The sequence below is a fragment of the Aythya ferina genome (genome assembly GCF_964211825.1).
Source record: "Aythya ferina genome assembly, chromosome: 25".
NCBI classification, from domain to species: Eukaryota; Metazoa; Chordata; class Aves; order Anseriformes; family Anatidae; genus Aythya; species Aythya ferina.
This window is the reverse complement of record NC_140323.1, coordinates 4,505,780-4,528,463: the sequence shown is the minus strand read 5'-3', so window position 1 is coordinate 4,528,463 and position 22,684 is coordinate 4,505,780. Positions and strand designations below refer to the sequence as shown.

Here is a 22,684-nt window from a genome sequence, read left to right as displayed (position 1 = left end):
CTTCGCTTCACTTCACTTCGCTTCATTTTCCCCTTCTTGTTTTGCTTCACTTTCTCTTCTCACTCCCCTTTTCCTGTCCCTCTTGGCTTTTCCCCTCAGGATCCTCTCCCCCCCCACCTCCTCCCCCCTCTTCCTCCCCCCCCGTTCCCCCACCCCGCGTCCCACAGCCCCCAACAGCGTGGGCCGGGCCGAGAGCCGGGCCTCGGGCACATGGCTGCACCCCGCGGACTACACCCCCCAGCATCCTTTGCGGCGGGGTGGGCGTGCACCTTCCCTCCCATTGGCTATCCTCTCCCCCGCTCTGCTCGCCGATTGGCCGCCCCGCGCGTCCCTTGGGGGGCCGTGGGCGGAAGCGTGGCGTACGGCGGCCGCGGAGGCTGGGGGCCGCCATGTAACGCGCCCGCCGCTCCCCGCCTCAGCGCCGCCTCAGCGCCGCCGCCCCGAGCCCCCCCCCCCCTTCCCCTTCACCCCCGGCCGCCCGCCATGGGGGCCTGGAGCCCGGCCCGGCCATGAAGGGCGGCGGGGGGACCCGTTCCCACCTTCTGCCCGCCGCCAGGGGAGCACCGCGACGCCCGGGGACCGGCGGGGCTCCTCCTCGGTGAGCGGGGAGCGGGGGGGGGGGGCGCTGAGAGGGGCCGGGGGAGGCCCTGAGGGGGCCCTGAGGGGGCTGGGGGGGATGAGGGGGGGATGGGGGGCACCGGGGGGGCTCGGTCAGCGCCGGGAGGGGGTCGTGAGGGGGGCTCTGAGGGGTTTGGGGGGGTCGTGAGAGGGGGCTGGGGGTAAAAGGGGGTCCTGGGGGGCACCCACGGGTGGGGGCTTGGTTTTGGGGGGTGAAGGAGGCCCTGGGGACTGTCCCGGGCCCCCTCTGCTCACCGTTAACCGGGGAACGGGGAAACGGCCCCGGTTTGCTCCGTGGGGCATGGGGGGGGTCCCTCAGGTCCCTCAGGTGCCCCCCCTGCCCCCTCTTTTCCCCCTGTCCCCGTTTCTTTGCTGAGCGGGGAGCAGGAGGCAGCGATCGCGCCCTGGGTTGGGTTTTGTTGTTTTTTTGTGTTTTTTTTGTGTTTTTTTTTTTTTTTTCCTTCTCCCTGCCTTCTGTGATTCCGTCCCTGATTTTCTGGAGCGCCTCTCGTGCGCTTCTTTGCGGGGTGGGTGGGCGCCTTCCCCACATCAAGAGGGGGGAACCCGTGGGGAAGGCATGCAAATGGGCGCCGGCTGCACGCACGCAGGCAGCTGGGCTCGGCTCAGCTCCTACCTGCCTGTTACACAACCTCACCTGCCGGCCGGGCCTGCTGCCAGCAATCCCCCTGCTTCCCCTCGCAGAGGGGGAACCCGGCGTTGTTCCGACCCTGGTGGTTTTTATTTTTCAGCAGTGGCTCCGGGACGAGGCAGCAGGCACCCCGTGGGCGAGCCGTGCCGGGTGCCCGCGGGGTGCAGTCCCTGGCGTTGCTTTCTCTTCGCTTTCTCCTCCTCGTCCGCAGGGCGAGCGCGCTCCCTGCGCCAGGCGCAGCCTTCCCGGCGGAGCTGCGCCTCCGTGCTTTCGCCCGGCCTGTTTATTTTTAGGGGCTTTAGCGCCTGTTTGCGGAGAGGAGTTGTTCCATCGTCATGGCAACCCGGCTGCGTGTCTCATAAACATTATTCGAGGGAACCTTTTCCAGCTCGAACGAGGCTTCCTTTCCGTAACGAGGTTAGGATCGATGTGAAACGCCGAGCCTGTTGCTCGTGGTGCAGGGACACGGCCTCTTGTTCCTCGCCGCGGATGCTTTTACCCTCAGCCGGTTCCATCTGCTGCTGGTAAACGCTCCCCGCAGCCTCTGCGATGGCAGAGGAGGAGGAAAAGCAAAGTGTAATCCACCGAAAGAGGAGCTCTCATACAATTACTTCATGGCTTATTAGAGGCAGTCACATCAGCGTTAGAAACAAACCAAGTGCCGGATAAAAAATGGAGTGTCTTTGAAGTTTGCCATTCTTTTTTTTTTTCCCCGACCGTTCCCATGCTACCGAAAGGTGGGGAAGGCTGGAAAATGCTAACTCGGGACACAAAGTGCTTCTTTCTCAGACAGGAGTTAAAAAGATGAAACAAACTGCTCCTAAACCCCAAAATATTTGCTAATACCTCAATTTCATATAAACTCGCAGCTTGATTTTCGAGCCAAGAGCGGAGAATTTATTGCAGCGTTTGTTTAAAGTAAATATGCCTGTCAGACTTGGAGAGGGATTAGGCAATGAAAACTGTGGAGCAGCTCTTATCATGAGGACATCCTCCAGCGTTTCCTTCCAAGGAGCTTCCTGCCCTGATAACCACGGCTTCTCCTTCAGAACGAGCTGATTTTCCTGACTGCCTGGGAAACAACAGCGCCGTGAATGCCAGGGCCAAGGGGAAGGCTAGAATTTACTGGGGGCTGGGATTTTTTTTTTATCTTATTTACCTGATTTTGTTATTTACTGGAGAAGGTACAGTTTGAGTGCCTCTTGGAAAGCTACCAGGGTTTGGAAACCTTAATGATGGTGCTGCAGATGGGAAAATCTGCCTCTCTGATTTAATTCCTTGCAAATGGGAAGTTGGATTTACACGCACAGCAGTCCCTTAACAGGTAGTTCACCTGTCTTCAGGAAGGAAGCAAGCAAGCAGCAGTAGTTCAGGTGTCCTTACACTGCTCCGTGTGTCCCAGGAGCAGGCTGTGTCCCGCTCCTAGCACTCCAAAGAGGCAGATTTTTGGCCGGTAGGTTTCACCCGTGTCAGGCAGCAGGATCCTAAAAGGAGTCAAAATCGGTAAAACCCTGACACGAATAGCTCAGGTGATTCACCTTCCCAGGGGCTTGAGAGTGTTTTATGAGAGGTGTGTTGGTGCAGGGACGTTTGGAGTGCTGGGCTAATGAAATTGTTGCTTGATTGTGTGCTGATGACCACTTAATTGCGGAGTTCATTAGTGCTGTTCCCACTCCTCGTCCCGTTAGTAAAATAAAAGGAACAGAGGGAATAGGGCAGCTTTAGGCTTGCTTTGTTGGCTGGCCAGAGACGCTGAACAACAGCCTGATGGTCCTTTGATGTTAACCCTGTTGTGAACCAGGCCTTGGGCCTGTGACCTCCAAAAACCTCCTTTAATCTAAACTGTTGCCTTTTTTTTTTTTTTTTTTTTTTTAATTTCCTGGAACAACCGTCTCAAGCCTCGTCTCCGCAGGAATATTGCACAACACAACAGGGCTCGTTGTCTACAGATTCCTTCTGTTCACGCACCATGGCCATCTTCAGCTATTAAAAAAAAAAAAACAAAACACCATGGGGAGGGTTTTGTCCAGCAAAGCCCTAACGGCTCGGGTTTGGCGTGCAGGAGCAGGGTGCCTGTGTGGTGTGTGCGCAGCGAGCCCGGCTTCCTGGGATTGTGTAAGGATTTCGTTTGCTCACCTGCTGGCCCACTGCACGGCTGATTTGCACCACTAAACACGAGGACCCTGAGACCATCCCGAAATTATCGTTGCTGTTTGACTTTATTTATTAAACAGAAGCGTTTGGGGAGAGGTTTTGTTCTCTCCTGGTGGGTTTTGGTGCTGTCGGGGTGCTGTGCACGTTGGTGGTGCTGATTGGGTTCGGGCTGTCTTCAGCATCCTCTGTGGCACCGTCACGCCATGTCTTCTGCTTTGTGCTGCTCACAGTCAGCTTGTGAGGTGTCCCTTCTGTGTCAGTGCCTGGACAGCTAGGAGCGTGCCCCTGACATGCCTGGGAGGGATTTTTGTCCTCGTAAGGACACTTTTTCTTCCCCGTGACACTTTTTCTTCCCCTCTCCTTTGCACCAGCCTCGGCTTCGGGGGGAGAGAGGGGGGATTCTGGCAGGGCTGTGGAGCTGCCTGCTGTAATCAGCCCATCTGGAAAAGTCATCAGCCTGCAGATGCTGATAAGGGAACAAACCGAGGCGCGGGATTACTGAGCTGCTCTCGGTGTTGAGTCAAAGCACAGGAAATCTGCCAGCAGGCGTTGAAAGGGGGGGGTGCTGGGGCACAGCCCCTCCGCCGCTGCCCCTTCAACCTTCCCCGTCCCGGCTGGCTGCTGCCTACTGGGGCTCATCGAGTGCCCTTCTCCCCCCCAAAAGCTGGGGGCACTGAACCCTTTGGTTTGTTTTGCAGCGCTGAGTACAGCTGCTGGCCGTGGTAAAATCGTGTGCCGCTTCCTAAGCTGTGCCACGCCGCGCTCGCACGCCCTCCTTCCCCCGGCGAGGCAGAGCCTGGAGGCTCTGTGATCACAGGGAGCGCGCGGGGCGGCTTGTGGCGGGGATGGGTGAGAAAGCGCTCGAGAAGATGCCTATCTCGTGGCCTGGCTCCTGTAAACGTGAAGCTGTTGTGAAGGCAGGGCTCAGACGGAGCTGCAGCAACCTCCGAGAGGCTGCAGCCACCCGAGCACACTCAGGTCTGCAGCGTGCGCTCAGCAAACTGCAGCCAAACCCCGTCAGCTACTCGGTGTGCTGCAAGGGTCAGCCGTAGGCGGCAGAGAAGATCTCAAGACAATAATAGTGCTCTATTTTAGCATGCTCATTACAAAGTCTAACTGCCCTCTGCCTCTAGCAACTATTTTTTCCTCGTACTCAACTGGTGCAGGAGTGGGAAGGCTGTTGTCATAAACAGCGCCGTTGCCTCGCTGCCTAATTCCCTCATTGTCTTCTCAAACGAGACCTTTTTCTTTCTCCGTGGACTCTCCGAAGGAAAATAACCCTCAGCAGAGAGGCAGCGTGCCGTGGTGTGCTTGTAATTATTGGTGTATTCATCTCGAAGAAGAAGCAATCAAACGAGGAGGCTTGTTGTGCTGACAGGGAGCTGTGCTGGGAGATGGATGCCTTTTGATGAGAGGAGCTGTAGATGTGGAAGGGGCTGAAACGTGACGTACAAATCACGCACGAAGCAACGTCTTGCCATTGTTAGCGTGGATACGGGTGGGCTGCTGGGTTCCTGTCCTCATCCCCGTGCCTTTTAGTTCCCGAAATCAACGGGCCCATAATGTTTCTGGGGTGTGGGGTTTGCTGACTAAAAAGGCCGAGAGGTTCCACCAAATTCCTGCCCCTCTTGGGGCAGAAGGAGGGGGACAGTTTTGAGCACGTGGCCCTAAAAAGGGCCGGGGTATGGACAGAAGCTGGGCTTGGCAGCTGGAGATGTGCAGAGCTGGGGTCAGACGGGGAGCTGGCACCGCTCAGGAGGCCTCAGGGCTCATGGAAGGGACAGGACGGCCTCCGTCTGCCCCCGCTGCTGGAGAAGGAAGAACTTCTTAACACAGTACCTGGGTTTTCATAAATCAGACAAAGCGACTGTGCTCAGCTCTGCTCTACTGGTTTTATTTTTACATTTTGTGTGTTTTTTTTTTCCCCTAATCCTGTTTTTTCTTAAAGAAGCAACAGTTCTTTGATGCGATCTTAGGCGGTATCAAAGTAAGTGCAATAAAGCCAAATGAGAGGAGCCTTTATTCGTCGCGCAGCGTTGTCTCCTGTACGTGTGTCACCCTCTGCCAGTTGCAGCTTACTCCTGGACACGGAAGGGGCGAGTCCTACCAGCGAGCCCATTGATTTAACCAGCAGGGAGGGCTATTTGCTGGCCGTCTCTGCTGGATTTACTTGTCAGGAAAAGCTCCCAGTGACGTCGAGGTACCTCTGTTGGTTCCTGTACACGTGCACAATAAATATTTAATAAGAGGGATGTTCATGCTTCTCGGCTGCAATACAACCTGCCTGTTGCCAGCACCACGCTGCTCTGTGTGTGTGTTCCCTGGCAGCTGGGGAGTCAGAAAAACTGCCCCATTATGATGGAGACTGGATGAAGTAGAGGGCGATGGCCACACGCAGCATATCCTATAAGCAACAGGAGGAATCAAGACAACACTAAAGCCTGTAAATGCCAGAAACGTCACTAGAAACTTAGCTGATGACCATGCAAATACTGTGGCCCTGCCTGGGAAAGGATTCTGCCAGCCAGAAAGGGGCGGTGGTTGGGACCCAGGCACCGTGAGCTCTGCAGAGAGCATGCACGTTGTTATTTTGGTCAGTGCTCCTTAGAACAATGTAACACGTCACCGTGAAAAGTGATTTCTTTAAATCCTTTATCTTCTATCATTTCAGTCACTCCAGGCACAGGCCGTGGTGCTGAACTCGGTGCTGTGCACATACAATTTGTTCAGGACCATGTATCGTTATCCCAAACCAGCCTTCGCCTAGCAATCATTTGACAGCACTTGGTGAGCTTTGAGATGACAGCAGCGAAGTACTTCTTCCTGAAGGGAAGCACACCGGTGGGATTACGGCGTTTAAATTGGGGGATGAAATCCACGCAGGTTTTTAGGCGAAGAAAAGCCTGTGCCGCTCTGAAATTCTGCTGCTAATCTAATTTCTGTGTGATTACCTCCCGTTGCATCAGGCAGCGCTAGCTGGTGCAGTGCTGGTACGGGCTTTGGAGCTGCTGCGGATAAATGTAGCGTGGGAATAATCACTCAACTTCATTTGCCTGCTCCTTCGCTGTTAGCACTTAGCGCGGGCACTGACAGCTCTGCAGAACGGTGGAACCAAGTCCTTGTGCCTGCACAACAGCCGGGCGTGTGCATCATCCTGACAGGGTAACGAGGCTCTGCTCGTGGTGCTGTGCCAGCAGGCAGATATTAAACGAGATTCGAGGTTCCTGGTGAACGTAAGTCGAAGCCCTGGAAGGGATTGAATTGGGTTCCCTGCCCCAGAGGGCCGGACCTTTCGGCTCCCCAGCGCGCTGCGGGAAGTCTCAAAGCACCGGGCTCAGCAGCTGATGTTTTCTTAGAGCACTCAGCAATTAATTTGGGCAAGCGTGGAGTTGTACGCGTGCGGTAATTAACGAGGAAAGCACCTTAGGCCAGCATAACAAGGTGGTGTGGGTGTCCTTCATTTTGAGATTGTGCGTGTAATTGCAGCAATTTAGCTGGCTTGATCAATGTAACATCCCTCTGGAGTCGTGCAAGCGTGCCATGAGGCAGGTAGTCTTAAAAATAGGCTCACCGAGATGGGCTCTGCCCAAAAAACCACCTGCCCTAGGGCACCTTATTTAAATAAGAATGCAGAGTCCTGTGTGAGCTGTCAGCAGGAATCCTTTTACAGGGCTGAGTGAGCCGGGAGGCTCTGACACGAAGCCGGTTCTCTTCCTTATATAGGGCTGGGTGAGTGCTGGGCAGTGAGGAGGTTGGAATAAAAACCCTTGGTAACAGATGAACTGGCTGCCAGTCCCGCCTGGATCTTAAACCCAGCCCCACGGATGCGTGGGTGCTGCTTGCAGGGCTGGGCACGATGCTGGTGCTGAGCCTGGGGTCTGGGCGCTGCAGGCTCCCCCTGGAGAACCCCCCTGCTCTATAGGGTTTTTTTTACTGAGATTTGTCAGGGGGAACGGAGCAGTTCCACACAGCAAAACACCATCCCTACAATTCACCGTGAAGGCTCTCGGTGCACGGTGGCCGGGTTTCTTGTTGTTGCAGTGGAAGAAGGTGAAGCCGTCTGTGTGAGGAACACCTTCCTCGCTGGGAGGGTGGCGAGGGCTGGCACAGGCTGCATGGAGAGCCTGGGGAGTGTCCCCTGGGGATATTCACAAGCCACCCAGACACAATCCTGGGTATGGGGCTGTCGGAGACCCTGCCCGAGCGGGGAGCTTGGGGCAGCTGATCCGCAGAGCTCCCTCCAACCTCCACCGCTCTGCCATTCTGCCAGAAGGAATCCATTCTCAAATCGGTTCTGGACTAAAGGGAATCCGTGTGGGACACCGCACGAATATAATTTGATCTGTTAATTCGCAGCGGAGCTTATCCTAATGCTTCCTCTGTGCAGGAGGGGTTATTTGTGTTCTGCTCCAGAACGTCTGTGGAAGTGCTGCTCCACGCGGTCAGATATGGTCAGGGAAGGATGGCATCTCTGCCGCCTCGTCTGCCCCCGATGGCTTTATCCAGCCACTGCTCAGTGTGGGAAAACCGTGCTGGCAGTGGGTGAAGCAACTGGCTAGTGCTAGAAAGTCTCAGCCTAGAAGACTGACGTAGGTAAGACACGAGAGGAATCAAGAGAAGAGCCAAGGCAGCGTCTGAAACCATTTCATTTACTTTTTTTTTTAGCTTACTTCCTTGTAAAACACGGGGATGAAATTTGGGAAAGAAAGGAGGTTTGAGAGGAGACCGGGGGTCGATTGGGAGGGGCAGCGGCAATACAAATGAGGGAAAATAGAGTTGTGCTGCACAGTGGCATCCCCTGCTAGCTTGAGCAGTTGATCCACCCTCTGCCTTGTTAAGGACCTGGAGGCTGGAGGTGGGAGCAGGCAAGAAACGGAGGAGGTGAGTGTGGGTGTTTGATTTTACCTGAGAGCACCTGAGCTTTTTTTTTTTTAATATATATATAAAGCAGTACAAGTCAGAATGGGTGAACATGGAACAACTTAGAAACTGTGGGTTTTTTGGTGTGTTTTTTTCTTTTTTTTGGATAATGACTCATTGCAACTTACCCAAAGTGACCTGATTTAGTTAAATGAGGCTAAATATAACCCATGTGAAAAGGACTGACATGTGGGAGGAGACGATAGCAGTTGGCTCTCAGCCTCTCTGTTCTGCAGGGAACATCTTTCACGACTGGTGACTAATAATTTTTACTCTTGCTGCCTTTGGAAATAACATCTCTGCACCCTTACCCCCCCTTCTAGGGAGATGCAGAAAACGTACCGGTCCTAATCTCTTGCCTCTTATCTGCCTTTCTGAATTTCAGCTTACTGCTATGGACAGTGCTATCACCCTGTGGCAGTTCCTCCTCCAACTCCTGCAAGAGCCTCAGAACAAGAATATCATCTCTTGGACCTCCAACGACGGGGAGTTCAAACTGCTGCAGGCAGAGGAGGTGGCCAGACTCTGGGGAATCCGCAAGAACAAGCCCAGTATGAACTATGATAAACTCAGCCGTGCTCTCAGATACTACTATGTGAAGGTAACAAAGTCCATAAATCCACCTGAAATCCTTATCCATCTTACCCGCCTAATGAGCTTTGTTTCCTTTTTCATTCTCTTCAAGGGGATAGGTGTCACTTCTGTCTCCCAGACTTAAGTGAGGTGCACTAGTTTGTGTTTAGACGTGCTTTTTTTGCCTTTTGTTTATCCTCATACCTGGTTCCTCCCCGTGGTTATGTTACAAGGTTCTAGATCCATTTGTGCAAAATGTTACCGTCTTTGATTTATGCCTTTGCTAATATGAATCTTTCTTTGAATCATGTTCTCCTTTCCAACCCCTCTCCAAAAATACGTGTCCTTGCACGTGTTAAAATCCTCAACACTCCAATTTAAGCAACGGAATAATGATGGTCTAGATGGTGAATATTGCACTACCTTGAGACCTTTTCTGTAGTTGTCTCTACGAAGGAGCTATCAAAATAAGGATTTCCTGTGTGGCAGCCCAGAGTCTTTTTCTTTTCCTCCTTATGTTCAGAAATGGCACCCCTAAGGAGGATATTGAGTTTATTCCAGGAGAGGAAGGTGCTCCTCTTATTTAGCTAATGTCTTCTAAGAACTTGCAGTAGCCTTTCATTAGTGCACGTGTAGTGTCAAAAAGCTGAAGTAGAACCGCGGTGTGGGATTGTGATCTTCATTTCAGTAACCTTTCGATAAGCCATTTATCCCACAACTGCTACTGTGTGGGTGTCCGGGATTGAAACACCAAAACAGTTCCTGAGGAACCTGTCAGTTTGTAGGATATGGTTTGTTGCTTGTCCTTTATGATTGGGTAACACGGTTTCCTTAATCTGACTTTATGCCAAGAGTTCTCAGTAATAACAATTGTTCAATAAATAATAATAATCTTTGGCCCTAATTGTGTGTGGCATTGCAGTTGGGAACAAACCAGGGTTGATGAATGACACTTTGGCTATTGAAAAAGCTGATAAGCCTACGTTCTGCTGACCAGTCCAACTTCTTTCTTTTATTATCATCTTATTAAGAATAAGGGTGTTGTGGTTTGATAGATGACACTTACTGTATAAATACCAATGATCTTAACTTTGATGGGGGGTATTGGCAATCTTTTGTGTCCTAGCTGATCTTTGAAAATATCATAAACTCAATTGTTCTGCAGTTTTAAGGCTGCTGTTAGTACATTTAAAGTTGGGTTAAGTTCACCTGCTCTAGTGTTCTGTCCGTGAGCTCGGGAAGTGATGCTTTGGTGGGATAACCAAATTGCAAGAATGCAGCCTGTATTTTAAAATAAATAGAAACAATCTTCAATGAAAGACTACCAACTATTTAATTCCTCGGTCTATTTTAGGCAATGTTTGTAGCAAGAAAATTAATCAGAAGGGCTAAAAATCTGTATCTTCTTACCCACAGAATATCATTAAAAAAGTGAACGGTAAGAAGTTTGTATACAAGTTTGTTTCTTATCCGGAGATTTTAAATATGGATCCACTTGTCGTGGGCCGTATAGAAGGAGACCCTGAAATGACTGGTTTTGCGGAAGTTAGCAGTGCTCCAAAGGATGTGGAAAACTGTGGGAAGGAGAAGTCTCAGTCATGTGCTAAGTCCTCCAGCCGCAATGACTATATCCACTCAGGCTTGTACTCCTCTTTCACGCTGAACTCCCTGAACTCTTCCAGTGTAAAACTCTTCAGGTCCATCAAGATCGAGAATCCAGCCGAGAAACTGACAGAGAAGAAACCCGCTCAGGATCCGACACCGTCTGTCATCAAGTTTGTAACCATGCCCTCCAAAAAGCCGTCCTCTGTCCCCCTGGTCGCTACCACTTCAACGGTCTCTGCCACTTCCACCGCTTCTGCCCCTTCGGCTGCATCTTCCCTCTCCATGGGATCAGAAGAAACTCTCCAGACCTTGGAGACTCTCGTCCTACCCAAGTTAACTGTCCCTGAAGCTCCAGCACCTTTGCCAAACTTAACCACCAGCTTCACCCCAACTCCGCCCGTATCCTCGGTGTCTCCCACTCTGCAAGTTCCTTCCACGCCCCCGTCGCCCCCCCTGAGCTCTAATCCTGACCTGGACATTGACACGGACATAGAGTCGGTGGCTTCGCAGCAGCTGGAGCAGGCTCAGAGCCTTCAGCATCAATCCCCAGAGCCCAAAGAGCAGGATTCATCTGTGCTGGAGAAGGAATTTGCCAATCATCTCTCCAGATCTAAAAAACCCAAAGGGCTGGAGTTGGCTCCTACTCTCGTCATTACAGGCAGTGATCCAAGTCCGTTGGGAATACTGAGCCCTTCTCTCCCCACTGCTTCTCTTACTCCAGCACTTTTCTCTCAGGTAACTTAATTACCCCCACCACCTCTTTTTTTTTCCTTTTTTTTTTTTGGTTTTTGTTTAAAGAGTAGTGGTTATATTTTTAAACAATAAAGGAGGGCAAATGAAATGTTAAAAGCCTGTAGATGGTGTTTGGGAGCTCTGAAACCCATGACATTACTTCCATTTTCTTATAAAACAGAAATTTTATTCATAATCTCCATTATCTTCCACTCCAAAGTGTGTCCAAGTAGCAAGCCAGCTAAACACATCTGTACAGCGTTAGCATGGGGAAGGCAGAGCCCAGCACCTGTAAGATCCTTTGTAAATCTTCCCAAAGTGACACTGAATCGTTTCAAAAACCCTAAACCCTGCCCTGATTCTGAAAATGTTTTAAAAAGCTAAGCACTGAGGTGTTTGTTTAGCTGAGTGCTTTCACTTGATTCAGCAGCCTTTAACTTCAGACCAGAGTGATAGGAGTTAACGGTGACAAGAATGGCTGCAGAATTTGGCTGTTACCACTGAGTGGGAAAGGAAAGCTTTCATTCCTCCTGGAAAATTTGGAAGAGAACCGAATCCAACTCTGCTGTTATATTGTTCTGTATATATTTAATCTCCTTCCTGTAATAAATTGGAGTGAAACTGCAGGGAAACCGCTGATAGAAAACTGAACTGGCTGAAGGCAGGGGGGGGAAATCAAGCGTAGCTGCTCTTCTGGCGCCCCTCGAAGTGCTTGGCTGGTGAACCTGCAACATCCAGAGCATTCAGAAGCTGGATGCAAATTTCTTTTGTTGTGGCTTACATCACCGGTGTCACCCAGACCATGTGTACGCTCGCAGCCTGCTCACATTAAATTCATGGGCTGAGTTTTCCCAAGTCCTTGCAGGTGCTGTGTACTGAATTGCAGGAGAGGCCAATTTGCTGCGCGCAGGATTTGGCAGCTGCTGGGAGAAGAGGGCCAATTGCTAAGAAAGGGGAGGGAGAGCCGATGACTGCTGCTGTTGTGGGGTTTGAAGGGAGGAGGAGGAGAAGGTGGGAGGAAGCGGAAGGAGAGAAGGGGAGTTTCTGAAATTTGGATCCAGCCCTCCGCAGCTGTAGGAGCTCATTATTGTGGCGAGCTTTCCATCTGCTATCTATTACTCAGTGCAGGTTTCAAACAACTGACTTGTCTCCATGTGTTTTGCAGACTCCCATCTTGCTGACCCCAAGTCCCTTGCTCTCCAGTATCCATTTCTGGAGTACCCTAAGCCCGGTTGCTCCTCTCAGTCCTGCAAGGTTGCAAGGTGCTAACACACTCTTTCAGGTAAGTTCAGTCTCTCTGCTTGACCTACGCTTAACCAAAGCCACCTTCTTCAGCAGACCTGCGGGGATCTGTTACCCCAAAAATCCGATGGCAAGTTTGGGCAGTGATACTTGCTGCTTAATAAGGCAAGTGAGCATTTCAGGGAATAGTTCATACTTTGTCTGCTTAGTTATTCCAAGTTTTAAGTACTAAAAAGTCGCTTGACAGTTTCCTTGAATTCAAGGAATGATTTTGTAGCCAGTGGAAACAAAATGGACATCTTTGGTTTCTATTCCCATGTTAGCTTTTGAGAGCAAGTTTAATCTTAGTGGATGTTTACCCTGTTTTGTTTAAGTATATTGTAAATGTTGTTGTTTCAGAAATGGTCTAAATTAATAGCAGTCTGCTGTAGTTAAATTATGCTTTTTAAGTCTGCCTTTCCTGTAAAACTTGCCTCCTCATAATTTCACGGGTTAAGAGTTTCCTGGAAATGGAATTTTGCTATTCTCTCCTGGTTCTTTTAATAGTTTGTTAACAGCCTCTTCCTTTGAAGGACATTAATTAAATCTCAGCACTGATAAGAAGGGAGGCTCTGTGTGTGATCTCTGGCAGTATGTAGCACATTTTCTGTACGCTCTGTATTATTCTGCTATCTTTTATTGTTTGGAAATTCTCAGCTTCATTGTTTTTGGTAAATATTTTTTTTTTTATATAATAAATTTTAAAAAATGCCCTCTAAATTAAGAAAATGAAATCTTTAGCTGTAATTACCTTTGATTTTCCTCCACGTTCCACTTAGGAATTGGAGCACCTCTATCTGTTGCCTGAGTCTGCTTAGGCAGGGGGTGAAATTTAAGTGCTTGTCTTTTGGGTTTATATCTGTCATCTCCATGGAGATGAAGGAAGTACCTTATGTGTACTGTCAGAATAGGCAATAAACAGCTAGGTCTGAAAATGCGTTGGACCTTTTCCTCTATAAATAGCTGGTAATTAATTGAGGAACAATGTAGGACATGGTTTCTCAACAACCTCTACGAAGTCCCTGTCTTGTGACCTTATTAGTTTAGGAGATAGGCAGTGCTCAGCGCAGAGGCTGCAGACTGGGGCTGCCTGCTGACGCTGGTTGCAGTTGCACAAATCCAGCGATCTGTGCTGCAGGAGCATGTTAAAAGTCAATTACTTGGGGAAGAAAGAAGATTATTTGCGAGGTTTTGTTAGCTTGTTTCTGGGGGAGCTTCTATATGCAGAGATAGGAGAGGAACAGTAGGTTAAAATAGCCTCTTCCTTACTCATTTTTGTTTTGTCTCTCAGTTTCCATCAGTGCTGAACAGTCATGGCCCATTTACTCTGTCTGGACTGGATGGACCCTCTACCCCTGGCCCATTTTCCCCTGATCTGCAGAAGACATAGCACATGAACTCATGGAAAGGACGTATTGGCAAGCAAGGGAAAGATATGACACTTATATTTAACCATGTTTTTTAAACGAGCAATTTATAATTCCACAGAGATTATCAAGTCATAGTTTTTGCCATTCCCAGATAAAATGCCTTTTTTGCAAAATTCCTGTTTTTTGAAGACCCAGATTGGGAATGTATATGCAAACGCCTTAATAGGAGCTGAAGCTCCGGTCTCTTCTCTTCCCTCCTTGGTTTGGAAGACTTCACCATGGTTAAAGGGAGTTTCAGTTGGTGATGCAGTAACTGAGTCTGCACTGATGGCAGTAAACGGTATCAGAGAAGTCTTTTCTCTGTGACTCTTGGAAAACCTCTGTTCTTCTGCTTCCTGTGCTTGGCAAGAAGAAATCTAACTGCGATCGAAGCTGGCATTCCAGGAAATGCTCGGGAAAGGGGTGCGTGCGCACTCGGCTTTGCCTTGGGGCCTGATAACTTCTGCAGCAACAAAACAGCCCGCGTCTTATCTGCTGTACAAACGTCTTGTCTCTTTGCAGGGAGAAATTTTCAAGGAATACTCGATGATTGTGTTACTCAGATATGAACAATTTGTGAATGGCATTGTACACAGACAGCCCAGCCTCTCGGAGAAGTGGTCTGGCTGCCTTCCGGATGCTTCCTGGCCCTCCCTTCGGTGAGGAGGCAAGGCCTGGGGACAGACGAATGGTGGGATTCGTTCCTTTCAGTTCTCAGAAAGTTTGAATGCTGAAGTCCAAACATTTCTTGTGCCAGAGACCTGTTCTAAAGCCTGTAATCTCGCTGCTAGCTTAGCAGCGTGATGGATTCCCGTGAGGTTTGAGGGTGTATCTGTTCCGTGAGGTTGCTGCCTGATGCGGGATTTTCAGACCCAAGCCGTGGGTGGGAACACTAACGTCTGAGCGTTAACGTTACTGCTCTTTTCCCACAGGTGAAGTGGAGAAGCTCCCCTTCTCCCAGCTCTTATCTCGAGTTTTGCTTTACATCTATTGCTTTTTTTTTTTTAATACGAGGAAGCACTCAGACCCCCCAAAACGTTAGGCTTAGTGCGTACAGCTGGTTGAGGGAGGTACCGTGGCGTATCAACCTTACTGTAAATTTGTGCTTGCTTTTCTTTCCTTGGTGGCCGTGTGTGTGGATGAATACAGGATCAGTTTCCAGAGCCATTCGAAACACTGACGAAATGAAATTTGTAATTAGATTTTTAAACCTCAGGAGGCCTTTTAAGAGAACTGAGGAATGACAGAAGCGGGACTCCCCTCGCACGGCCCCTCAGAGGTTGGATGTCTTGGTCTGCTGGCACCGAGCTCTGGGCCCTTCCACTTCGGGTCTCTGCTGTCAGGCAGCAACTTCGGTTTGCTACTCGCATACGCGTGGTGAGTTGGTGACGTAAGGATAAAATACCCACTAGAAAACAGATGGAGACCGTCTCTTTCCTTCGGTATCCTCACTGCCCGTCTCTGAGGTTTTGATGAGCAGAGAAAGAGTTACCTTTACAGCAAGAGGAGCTGGCAGCGTGCTTCCTGCTCTAGTGCACCTGTCTGCTGGGTGAATGCTGAGCTCTGCCTTCCCAGAGTTTTCCTTTTGCCACTTTTGTGGACTCTGAATTCACTTTAAAGCATACGTATGACAATACCCAAGACTTAATTTACTGCAGTGATTTTCTCTCTGTATATTCTAGCATTGAAATGATGTAAACCACTTCGTATGTTCCCGGTAGGGCACCCTAGCCATGGGTGGGTGTAATGGAGTTGCTTTTTGGGCATTGTTCCTCCAGAAAGTCCTCTGCCTGGTGGGAGGTGGGAGAAAGGAGTGTGCCTATCTTGGGGTGCAGATAGCGGGGCGCGAGCTCACGTAGCGAACTGTCTTCCCGGCCGTCACGTCAGAGGCACGACACTGCTTCGCGTTTTACACAGCAGCAGATGCAGGATCAAGTTCCTGTGCCAGTGGCTCTTAAAATGACAATGTGCAATATTGACTTTTTTTTTTTTGTTTTGTTTTTTAAATGCAGAAAGAAACCTGCAAATCATAGTTAAGAGCAGGCATGTGGAATTTTCTGGTTTGCATGATCGCTTATGAGTTTGCTCTAGAATATATATATAGCTATATATAAATAGCAGCACTTTTAATGGTTGTTTTAGGTTGGCCAATTTTATGCCCACTGTGTGTGTGGATTTGAGAGCAACATTGCCGACTAGGATTAGAGTTTAAAAATAACTAATGAGCACTAAAGACTTGCAATTTAATTGCTTCCCTTTCCTTGTCCCCTATGGAGAAAAGCCAAGTTTTTGTTTAAAAGTTGTGTATGTGCACACGTGCACTTATTTTTCTGTAAACTGTATCACTTTCAGCATAGGTATGCAAGAGAACCAAATGCTAATGTAGCTTGTCAGTTTTGCTTGGCCTGGTTTCGTGCTCTTCTCCAAGTAGCTGCACAAGCTTGCACTGCCACAGCTGGTCGCTGAAATACGCGTTCACCTTCAGGAATGCCTTCTTCAGAGAGTGTGAAACACAGGCTGAACGTGTTGGCTTCGAGCCGGTGAAGTCCAACTTCCTGACGGGTGACATGAGAAGGTGACTGCTTTTGCTTGGGCACCTGCCTTGGAAAATAAAGGTCCCATGTAGGATTATAACCTCAGGAGGCAGTCGGAAAAGCAAGACTAGGCGAGGTGGGAGAGGAGTTCGCTCATGTTTTCCCCGTTAAAACTTTCAGGTCATTTAAGATAATAGTGTCTTGTATATATGCTGCCTCATTAAACGGACATTGACTAATAAGTGTATAACTGCCAGCTTTTTTGGATCACATTCCTGACAGCACAGTGTCCTCGGAGCTTGGTTGTGTAAACTGCTGGTACTCTGCTGGCTCACTGCGGGGGCAGTTTGCCACTTGGTTTTAGTGGAGGGAAGGTGGGGGTTAATATAGGCTCTCTTTTAATTACCATGTTAGCAGTCTGTAGTATGGGTATAGTGCCGTGTTGGTTTTTAAAATAGTGCAGCATTACAGAAACATTTTATTACGTTACAATTCATGTTGCTGAAGTACCTGTGGTATCGTTGAATGCTTGGTAGTATTTGCTTTGGTTAATTCATAGGTGGTGGTAGAATTAGACTGGATGAGCATGGAAGCTGAACATCTGTCTCGCTTCTGGAAATCTCTTTTAAATGTCGTTGCTGCTGTATAATAGTACTGCAGAGTTGCAAAGCTTGCACTGCTGGTGCTGTCTGTGCTACGTCTGTCTTTTGTTGAGATCCTGAACCGTCGGGATGCCACTAGCAACGTGTGCTGCTAGCAGAGACAATCCGTGGAAAGCAGAAACGTCTTAATACCAGCCTACAGTTAGAGAACCGTCCCTGTTCTGTCTTACCCATTTTCAGAGAATGTGATCCTAGCAATGAGGGCGATGGAAGAAAGGTTTTTTTCTTAGCAGCTTAAGTCTAGAACCTTGTTTCAGAAATTGATTGGTCTTCAGCAGTGACAGCTGAATGTAATTCCTATGCACTGTCTTTGGCACATTCACATTGCGTTTTGCAATAGGTCAGGAAGTGATGAAATTCCTCAAATTGGAGAATTTGTTGTATTTATGTAGAGTGTCCTAAGACTTCAGTATCCCATGCATCTTTGGTGTAATGGAGTGGGAATTAAAATACGAAAGGCTTTGGCTATTCAGTAGTTTGTTTGGGGTAGTTTCTCCCTCTAATATGTTTTCAAACCTCAGATATCCAGCAAATAAATTCTTCTTGTTTTTTATGGTGTTCATTTTAACCGCAGTGAAGGCTGCTTATGTGCATATCTTCCTTCACAAGCTTTTCAACGTGCAGACCTGTTTCATGTCAGATTCCCTCATGACTTCAACTTCCATGCGAGAGCTTCTGCAGGTCGACACCGGATAAAAGAGCTAGCCTAGCGCATCGATGCAGTTTCTCAGGTGAGCACAAGCAGAGTTCTGGTCCACTTCAGTAGCATTATTCTAGTGCTGAGTTTGGAACCTACAGTGCTGACGATCTGTTGGCTACCCATGGTTTATTCATTTATCTTTTAGTTACTTTTTGCTACTGTTTTATAGCGTTTTTTGTATGTACTCAACTTTTACTATACAATTTAACCTCTTCCATTTTTAATGCATATTTGTTTACAAGACACATCTCAGTGTTGTATCAAGAGGCTATCTTGGTATTGTCAGCTATGAAATAAACTACATCAGTAGTTAAGGAACATTGTCAAATTTGACAGGTATTTTAAAACTTGATGTTTGAGTTTTGGGTGTCCATAACGATTTTGTTCTGTTTTGTTCCTTAGTTCTCCTGTGTAAGAAATATTACCTACCTTCTGGCCTCTCGGGTCCTAGGTCTGGAGAGTTTATTTTGTCTTAAAAATGACAGAGCATGGTATTGCAGGCAGACAGCCCGAGCACCACGGGATCTCACGCTCAGCAGCTAAGTTGAAAGTACATGAAAATTGTAATCGTGTTGCTTAGAAGCTATTTGGGGTGCTTTAATGAGGTATAGTATGTCTTGCCTAAACAGGAATTTTTATGGTTTGATTTGAATTTAATTAAACAGTAATTGGCAATGGCTGCTGTTTAGTCTGAACAGCGTTAGGAAATCTGCGTAATGTGGAAGCCTTTGGCTATTGCCATCTAGAAGTGGTGGTTAATACGTGACATCCTGGAGTTGATCTCCTGAAATCAGAGGCTGTCAGGTGAAGATTAAAAGATGAAATGCAGCGACAGTTGTTTTTACACAATTCTTCAGGGCTATTACTGCAATAGACTTTCTAGGATTGACATCTGTGAACATGGCATTCCATGTAGTCGGAGCGAATCGCATTGACTCTGTAGGACCCCTTTATAGAGCTGGTTCTGGACAGAAATATTACTGAAAATAGAACCAAATCTTTTCTCTGTAGCCCGCTTTTAGTCATAAGGATGTAATATCGGAACTACAAAGCCACAGGAATGGCAGTGCTGCCATATTTCTACTTTGTGTTGAGTATCATCATCAGACATTCTGCCTGTCTTGGTACCGCCTAAAGCAGAAAGGCTGAGCGTTGGTTTTGGGTGTCTGGCAGATTTTGGACTGGGGAATGTTATCCTTGCTTTTGTACAAAGAGCAAACAAAATTAAGGGAGGATATGTTCACTGCAGGAAGTTGATTCTTTTTGGAGGATGCAGCTTTTCTGACCATAAGCATACTTTTTTAAAAAAATAAAAATCAAGTGACCTGTAAGGTAAGAGAACTGGGCAGGGCCCAATATTTCTGCTTGGATGTGTAAGCTAATGTATTTCCCTTTTCAGATAGCGAGATGTCAGCTTCGTATAAATTATTCTATAGAAAACAGTAGAACTGACTAGAATTGATTTCTGTTTACCCTCCCCTTCCAAAGAATGTTGGTGAAGACTTTGTGGAGCTATTCCAGGCATCTGATTAAAAAGCATACTTCTACAGCTGAAGACTTGCTTTCTGCGTGCGTTAACTGAGACTGGAATAGCTCTCATCTTCTGAATGTACATGTGCACACAGTCACTGCCCCAGAGGATGTGTGTTGGTTGTGTGATCTGGCTTTCAGATTAGTGTCAGTGATGCTTACAGTGTACACTCAGAGCAAATACTGCACTATGCAGTTGCCACTTTTAAATGTTTTGCACATGCTGTTGAGGCTTTTGAGGGCTTTTTCTTTCCTTTCCTTTTTTTTTTTTTTTTTTTTCTTAAGAACTCAAATCAATTTTACCATGGTGTGGGCTAAGTATTTGCCAAAGGTTATTTTTAAATGCATCTTTGACATTGCTGTATGCCACGTCTTCTATAAAAGTGTCTTAACTATATCTTTGAATAATTTTATATTCATGGAATGACAATTTGGGCTTTTTTTTTCCCCTAAAACACTTCTCTGTTGAGACCATGCATTGCAGAAGGTTTTCATCTCAAAGTAGGGATTTTGGCAGGGTGAGAGGATTACAGTATAATTAGCAACCTTTGGAAAACGGGGGTCTTTTAGTGGAGACACCGAAAGAACTGTAAGCAGTGCAGTCCAAGAGGTTGGAAAGCTGTGTTTGGAGCCCGTTTCGGTCCTTGGGCAGTACATGCAACACTGCTGTACTAATAACTGGAAGCTGTTTTGTTTTGTTTTCCTTCTTTCTCTATTTTTTTTTAACACAGGAAGGCTTCGAGGATGGCTTCTGCATGGTTCCTAGTGTGTGCTGTGTGCTGGGGGGGGGGTTTACAATACCTGGGTTTGCTCTAGGCTCCTTGAGATGCATTGTGGTTTTTTTTGGCTAGCATGTCTTAAATCTTCAGGCTTTGAAATTGCTTTATAGAATTGTGTTGACTTTTTGTTCTGCTGTTGTTCAGTTGCACAGAGTTTTATATATATGATGTACTAGTTTTAACGTTAATTCTCTGTGAACAGGGTTGAGATTATTCATTGTAGTTTAAAAAAAAAAAAAATGTATTCTAAAACTCCCTTTGAAAATCTTGTTTGTATTCTGTTGCAGTGTTACCAGATGGCCTTATGTACGTCACAGTGTTTTGTGATAAGTACAGTAGCACATTTAATGCTTATCTCTCCCAAACCCCTCTGTTTTTATAGCTGAGAAGTATATTCTTAATAATAGAGATGCATAAACGGGAAAATTTAAATGACATGTATGGTAAGGATAGTGGTCGTCTCCTCTAATGTATGTTAGGACAGCTGGAATTAATCTGAGACTGAAGTGGCTCTGAGTAGGGGCAGTTCACCAGCACAAGACTTTGTCTTGAGAATGTGAGAACCGCTGGGTGAGCTGATGGCAGATTTGAGTCGTATGCCAGCAGCTTGTAAATTGGGAAAGATGCCTTGGCTTCATCAGAACTGCTCTAACGTACACCAGCTGAGAATCTGGTCCTTGCAGCCTTTTGTCCGTGGCTCAGAGAGAGCCAGGGAGGGAAGGTTGAGCTAAATTTTTGAGAATTTCAGCAACCCAATCAGCTGTGGTGATATGTGACAGTTGTCGTTCTGTTTAAAGTGCACATCTGTTTTGGAAAGTGATTTTCTGATGCCTTTAGTGTTACTCCTCAAGTGAGTTTTTAGGTTAATCTGGATTCTCTGTAAATCAGCAAGATGACGTCTGCAGTATTCTCGATACTACAGCAGCTCTGACATTTCTGCTTGGGGCAGGCTATGGAGACAATCATGTAAGTTAACTCGTTAACTCTGAAATTGATTTGATTTTACTTTAATTTAAGTAAAAATGGTATTGAAGTCAGCAAATAACATTTTCAGTTACTCTTTCCAGAACAGAATTGCATTTAATATGCATATATAGTACCGAGTCGAGAGACAAAGCAAGTTGTGTTATAGCAAACATCTGCTGGCTTCCTACAGTGGAGACTTACTCTAGACATGGACTTTTAGAGCCAACTGTAATCTTACACCGCTTTGGTGCTCTTCTTACAGTTGGGTAAACTTGCCTGTGAGAGAGTAGCTTCTCAGTTGAACTTTTCTTTGAAAAGAAAAAAAAAAAAAAAGAAAAAAAAACTTATAAGAGTATCTTAATGCCATTGTGTTTTAAAAAAATGCTGGTATGTAATGCAAGTACATAAATAGCCAAAGTTTTCAGTAATTGTTCAGTGTTACTAAATTTGCTTTTATTTAACCTTCCAAGATAACATATTAGGAAGACCTTCAGCATGTTGATATCGTATTGAAAAAAACTCCGATCAACTTGATTATCGCAGATATGCAGTTATTTGAACACATTTCAGGTTTGACTGTAGAATTTGGAGGGCAAAGTTCTATGATGCAAAACTTACTTTGGAGGACATGCACTGTATTGACGCTTCAAAGTAACTAATACTACTTTTCGAGAGTGGCATATTGGCAGTTTTTATTCAAACATAATGAAGGTCTTTCCTGAGAAATCAGGTGACTTTTCTATTGCTTCAATTTTTGTGCAAAAAAATAAATAAATCAATGTATTGCAATCTTTTTTTAAAAATGGGGTGGGAATAGTTAAAGAAAACTATTTTATGTAAGAACTGACAGAGGGATTTGCTTTGTATAATGCAAGCTGGCTTTAAAAAAGCATTGTAGCAAATTATTCAAGTCAATCATATGTTAATAGTTATGTGCAACCAGACATGCAAAACAATTGTATTTTTTTAAATAAATATTTTTAACAAAGTTCCTGATCTTTTGACTGTTTCTTTCAGTGGAGGAAATTGAAAGTGGCAGCTGCAGGGCAGCTCGCTCTGTGATAGTGAGGGAGTTCATCAGACCTCGAGCTAACCTGTCTTGTTGACAGAAGCACAGGCTTCCTCCCATCTTGCTCGAATGGAGACAGAGACGGTGCTGCTGCTGGCTTTGTGGTGCCATGCAGTTTTTGTGCCAGAGCAGGTACCATTCCCCTCAGTTGAGTAGCTCCTTTCCATATCCTCTCCATTTCCAGCAAAGTGGAAATCTGAATTATCAAGTACACTTGATATCAGTACACTTCTATCAAAAGAAATACTGTTCTGGAAATTGCATTTTGCTAGGTATTGTCTGTCTACAAGGACATCATAAAACGTGTTTTGTTTTGTTTTTTTTAAATAGCTGACAGCACCTGTTATGATATAAATGTAATCAGCATAGATGTCTTTCTAAATAAACTCCCTCAGTTTATTGTTTCATGCTCATTTCCTCTGTACAGACATGGAGAGAATGCTGTCATAGTGGGAGGGTCTCTATTAATACCAGATTTATTTATTTATTTTTGCTCTGATTGG

The 22,684-nt window shown here is 46.9% G+C and overlaps 1 protein-coding gene across 2 annotated transcripts; it reads left to right on the top strand.

The window, feature by feature from the left end:
• The first annotated feature begins 419 nt into the window (after positions 1 to 419).
• Positions 420 to 22,100, top strand: ELK4 (ETS transcription factor ELK4). Of its 2 annotated transcripts, XR_014685726.1 has the most exons (6): positions 469 to 598; positions 8,727 to 8,942; positions 10,331 to 11,254; positions 12,417 to 12,533; positions 13,824 to 14,364; positions 14,464 to 22,100. XR_014685726.1 is itself a non-coding variant. In XM_084497502.1 (5 exons), exons 2-5 carry the CDS (start codon positions 8,736 to 8,738, stop codon positions 13,920 to 13,922), a joined length of 1,347 nt encoding a protein of 448 aa, XP_084353628.1. In that variant the 5' UTR covers positions 420 to 598; positions 8,727 to 8,735; the 3' UTR covers positions 13,923 to 22,100. The 2 variants fall into 2 exon arrangements, 1 of the variants encoding a protein (XP_084353628.1); XM_084497502.1 differs by having other exon boundaries at positions 420 to 598; positions 13,824 to 22,100.
• The last annotated feature ends 584 nt before the right edge of the window (positions 22,101 to 22,684 follow it).